The sequence below is a fragment of the Anticarsia gemmatalis genome, chromosome 26 (assembly GCF_050436995.1).
Source record: "Anticarsia gemmatalis isolate Benzon Research Colony breed Stoneville strain chromosome 26, ilAntGemm2 primary, whole genome shotgun sequence".
NCBI classification, from domain to species: Eukaryota; Metazoa; Arthropoda; class Insecta; order Lepidoptera; family Erebidae; genus Anticarsia; species Anticarsia gemmatalis.
The window spans coordinates 7,969,511-7,975,121 of record NC_134770.1 but is presented as its reverse complement, the minus strand read 5'-3'; the positions used below and the strand labels follow the sequence as shown (position 1 = coordinate 7,975,121).

Genomic DNA, 5,611 nt, shown 5'->3' with positions numbered 1-5,611 from the left:
CCGCCGCAACTGACAGACTAGCGAACGGGAGGTTGGGGTGACCAGATGTAAACGTCAAATCGCCTGATTTATTAATGAATGATTACAAAATTATTTAGAAAGTAATCATGATATTTTAAAATACAGATGTCTATGACTAATGGTCTGATAATATTAATCGTCGAATAATATTTTTTGATAAATTTAATTGTACAGGTGTAATTTAACTAGATATTTATATTATAAGCCGCTTTTTATTATACGGTACTTAAGTTTCCAAACTCTAAAAATACTATTAAACAATAATAAAACTCCTACTTATTTGCAAATATGTGTATCACTCCAATTTAGTCATTGATTACAAAATTTGACCTAAACCAAACCCAATAACACAATTCTTAAATAAATAAATATAAAAACATTCCCATTATTAACAATACCTATACCAAAAACAATAAAATTACCTACAGCTTCAACAATTTACCTCATGCTGAGGTAAAAGCTTTATACATGACAACACCATTACGGGAGAAGAGCACGGTCAATGTTTCTAAACGAGCAAGCGACAGGGGCGCCGCGTTTCCCGCCAAAACTTGTGTCAAAATGTCAACAAACATTGAACTCACGTGTTTGAATTGAAAGAAAAGAAGTGAATAGGATTTTTAACACAATACCGCTGCCAATTAACTTCGATGATAAAATAACACTAACTACGATTAGGTTATGCGTTTTCTTACAATTTTACGTAAACATTTTTTGCAGAAAACTAGTTTTCTTACTGCTGTTTAGGGTTGTATAGGTAAGGTAAGTTTGTATCACACTATAAAATAACATTAAATAACCAACATAATCAAAACAAAGATAATAAGTAGGTAGGTAGGTAATATGGACTACAGTTCACACAAATATTTCGTTTCCTGTGGGACTAAGCCCCACTATTTAAGAATAAAGGCGCCGCGGCACCGTTAAAAATTATAATCTGGGACGCCATAATGGACCAATTTTCTATGAACCACACACACAACATCGTTTTGCCCAACAAAGGGCTAACACAAAAAAATGTTGCAAAAACTTTATAGCGCACTGCTTCTATTGAATGGCGAAATGTAGGAGACAATTACTTCTACAATAAATAAAAAAAAATCGTTCACCGTTTTTTATTAACTAGCGTAGAAATAAAATAATTAGATAACATTAATAGTGATTGATCGAATTTCGCTGTGGAGTAAATATAAATTTTTTAGTGATAATCGCATTAAAAACGGGTTTAGCCAAACGCAAGATAGTTGCGGAAAACATACATAGAGATAAAACGGAAAATTTCTCATTTTTGAAGTCTTTTAAAAATTGGTAGTGTCTTTCTAGCATAGTGTATTGTGACGTCACAATAAATTGATAATCGTAGTAAAAGCAATATTTACAAACACATTTCATTGATCTATTACTATTAATTACTATGAAACGTTCTCAAACTGCGCAATTCAATTCATTACTGCATAATGTGATAGTAAAGTCGCCCGATATGAGTAATGAGTCATATCAAGCGCAGTTTTAATATCTACACTATACGCTTATGTCTGTGTGTATGTTGCAGTGGGTAAACTGCTGCATCGATATTGATTAGTTTAATAAAAAAAATAACTTAAAATTGGCCTGTCTGGTGGTTTTAGCTAACCCTCTCTCCATTTCGGGAGGAGACCCTCGTAACCGAAACCTCAGCAGCGGTAGTAGGTATGTTATTTTAATAAAGAGCTGCTTTATTTTGCTGAAGAATGTTAACAAAGCACTTTTTTATCATAATTTTACAACATAATATAAAAAGACAACATTAGATTATTTACGACATAAGACAATAAAAAAAATATTTATAACGCCATCTGTTGACAATTATAAAGTAAGTTTCAGGCAAAAAGTTATTTGGAAAAAAAACAAATTAATATTAGGTGAATATCTCACATAGTTAAAACTCCATGTGATCAAATAGGTACCTACACATACATAAGCCAGTCAATCATAAGTCATTGAGGTCATAGCTAATGTGACCATACATCCCACTTTGGATGGGATGTATGGTCCTACTTTAAGATTATGTCTTGCTACACCAATTATGTCCCATTCTAAAGAAACATAGTTTTAAACCATTTTACATAATATAAAGGTTTTTAAAGTAATAGCAGAATGAAATACAAACAAAAAAACAAAGACCCTGTTTTTCGGGTAGGTATAAAGCCCACCATAAGTACTGTTTTTTAGTCAACTAGTATAAGTTTCGGTTTTTAGACAAACCAAACTTAATAGGTGATTATTTTTTGGACTAGAGGTAAAGGTCAAAATCAAATCATCAATGTATAATAGAATACGGGAATTAACGCGAACACGCATTTTACCTTAAAATGCCTAACGTTTCGGCGCAGGTTGGGATCAAATCATCAATTAATTTAGATTTAATGTTGACACTGATAGTTGCCACAAAGGTTATAGATTTTTCCCACATGTGTATATAAAGAAATATTAAATAAAAACATGGTCACATTAGTCATAACACATTGATACGACCTGAGAGTGATCAATTACCATTATTGTAATTGGCGTTATTGGTCTTTGAACTCTGACAGTGTCGTGACTTAATCTTCTCTTATTTATTAACTAACTAGTGACCGCCCGCGACATAGTCCGAGTGGAACTTAGTTACTGCTGACTTAGGTATTGCTGCTCAACTCCTATAAGTTATAGCATGATGCTATATAACATTACTCTATAAATGGACTATTAACACAAATTTCTTTTTTTTTTCGATTCAGGCCAGTAGCTTTTGACATTAGGGTGTTTACATCTATACTAATATTATAAAGCTGAAGAGTTTGTTTGTTTGTTTGTTTAAACGCGCTAATCTCAAGAACTACTGGCCCGATTTGAAAAATTCTTTCAGTGTTAGATAGCCCATTTATCGAAGAAGGTTATAGGCTATATATCATCACGCTACGATCAATAGGAGCAGAGCACCAGTGGAAAATGTTACAAAAACGGGGAAAATTTTGACCCATTCTCTATCATGTGACGCAAGCGAAGTTGCGCGGGTCAGCTAGTAAACAATAGAATGAACTCTTCAGTGTCATATCTTTATAGTAAAGATATCTTTCTATAGTAGGTACTCCTTTCTGTCTGAATATAGCAATAAGTCAGTGTGTGACAAATGTGTACTAAACTTTGTTTATGTTTTGTCTCTGTCATAGACAGTTTAAAATGTCAGTGTGTGTAAGATTAGAATTACTATGATAAAAATAGTTTTATGAAACAATAGTAGTGAATGTAATTGCTAAGCAGAGGATTGGGTTTGATCCCCAAATTAGGGATAGGATGTTTTTTTAGCCATTTGTGATTGAAATATTTAGGTCTATTATATCAATTCTTATATCGTGATTTATATTCATACTATGCATAACATTTATATGTGTTATTCATTTGAATTTAAGACGTCTGTTATAAAATAATTAGGTAATAATAATTAATTGATTTCACCTCAAAATGATGTATTCTGTAGGTTAATTAAAGTCAAGATTAAAAATAATAATAATTGGTTGTTATAATGCATAATTACTAAAAGAAGTGCACACGCAAATCATTAAGCTGTTGTTTAGTTAAAAATATATTTTTAAGATGACGATACAGAATGGATTATTTACTCAAAGATTTCAATCATGACCCAGTCGCATTGTAAAGTCAATAATTAAGGTAATGTATATTGTTTTTGGGTTATCAGTAGTCAGGGTTCATTGAGGAAACACGTTTATATTTCAGTGATTTTCCGTCGCAGTTTACTTAATTATTTTCCAAAATAAACTATTTTAAAGGCCTCTATGTGTTAACTACAGCTACATGCACACCTAAAATATACAAGTAAATATACTGTAGTCTCAAGATACAAAAAGGACAAATAAATAATTCTAACTTACCTGAGGCACTTGTGTAGACTTGCCGCATCCCGTCTCTCCAATCAACACCAACGTTTGATACTTTTCCAACAAATACAGAATCTGATTTCTATACTGAAACACTGGTAGTCTTTGTCGTTGAGTGTCCAACGGTAAGTGATGGTAACGATTGTAAACGAATGTTGTACGGGAATCACTGTCAGATGTTAACGCAGTGTCTACGTTTGGGTTTATTAATGTTTCTATAGCCCCGTCTTTGTTTCTTGTCGGGTAGAGGGATTCATCGCCTGAAAATAGAGTTAAAAACTGTATAAAAATCGGGTAATTATTGCTAGAGTGCCAGAGACAGACATATCTTATGAAACTTATAACATACTAGCCGCCTACCTTGGCTATGCCTGCCTGTACATTTTTTACACATAAACCTTTCTGTAGAATCTCTCTATCGATTAAAAATTCTGCATCAAAATCTGTTGCGTAGTTTTGAAAGACGTAACTATACATAGGGACAGACAGTAGAAAGCAAGCTTTATTTTATACTATATAGTGATTTCTTTGTGTCAGAAATTTGAAGTTTAGTCAGATAATAAGAAGAATATATATAAAACTTATGTGAACAATGTTGACTAAACATGTTGCTATGTTTCAGTCAATACGAGCATGCATGATTGTATTATAGATTGTACAATCCATTTGAAGTAAAAGTAAGTACAAGCTCTGCTTAGTTTGGAATCAAATGACCGTGTGTGAGTTGTCCAATAATATTTATTTATTTATTTTACTTCTTAGTTTTATCATAGTACATTAGTAGTAGTACAATGCATTAGTAAAAATATAGTCTACATCTTTTGTTATCTACGGTTACCGGTTTCTATTAAGCAGGTTAAAATAAATACAATTAGGTAAGTCAGTATAATATTAAGATTTTGATATATCAAGCGATTTTTTAACGTTCAGAATAACTAGGCATTGTAATCACATTACCAAAGTCTATGCATTCAAAAACCAGCATTAAAACTATATGTTTACTTTTAAAAAACATAAATCTTAAGGAATCTTGTAAAGTCCAGAAGTAAACATAACCTAAAAACGTGAAAGATAGTATTTACCTGGTTTTATAAAACGCGGTCTATGGCCCTGCATATTGAACACTTTATTTAACGTATAATCACTGAATTTCACTTATATTTGTAGTCACTTTACACATTTACTATTATTTTTTCATGTTTACAAAATACACTCACTGTCACTGACTTGACATTAGTGACATTATAAGCAACTGTTCGGAAATGAAAGTTTTAGTAGGACACTTTGAATTATCTATTCGATGATTTAAATGATTAAATATTATATTCAATATCGATGTACTTATTAATTCATTGTTTGTTACTTATTACCAATTTCGGTATCTAAGGCCCTTGTCTTTTACTCATTAATTAATGTTAATAATAATACTTGCTACTACAGTAGCTTGTTCCGCTACTTATCGCTAGATGGCGTAACTGCTGCAATCTCTAGACGCGAAAACTAAAGCCTTTGTGATAGTTTTAAACTACTTATTAATAGTTTGGAAAAGCAAAGCAGCCAAATGTACCTTCACAGAATTTTAATTTTCTTCGTTACGTATCGAAAGTAAATACTTACTTTATATAAAGGGATTGTAATTCTCAATTCTCTTTTTTAGATGCTTAAGTTGTAAT

The 5,611-nt window shown here is 31.7% G+C and overlaps 1 protein-coding gene across 1 annotated transcript in view; it reads right to left on the bottom strand.

Moving 5' to 3' along the window:
* LOC142984257 (putative ATP-dependent RNA helicase DHX35) overlaps window positions 1-5,501 on the bottom strand; it is a 61,413-nt gene extending 55,912 nt beyond the window's left edge. The window contains exons 1-2 of the mRNA XM_076131732.1: window positions 5,021-5,501; window positions 3,933-4,198 (exon numbers count right to left, since the gene is read on the bottom strand). Of these exons, the coding sequence (XP_075987847.1) occupies window positions 3,933-4,198; window positions 5,021-5,054 (300 nt within the window). The 5' untranslated portion in view covers window positions 5,055-5,501. The remainder of the gene's footprint in view (window positions 1-3,932; window positions 4,199-5,020) is intronic.
* Window positions 5,502-5,611: the final 110 nt, after the last annotated feature.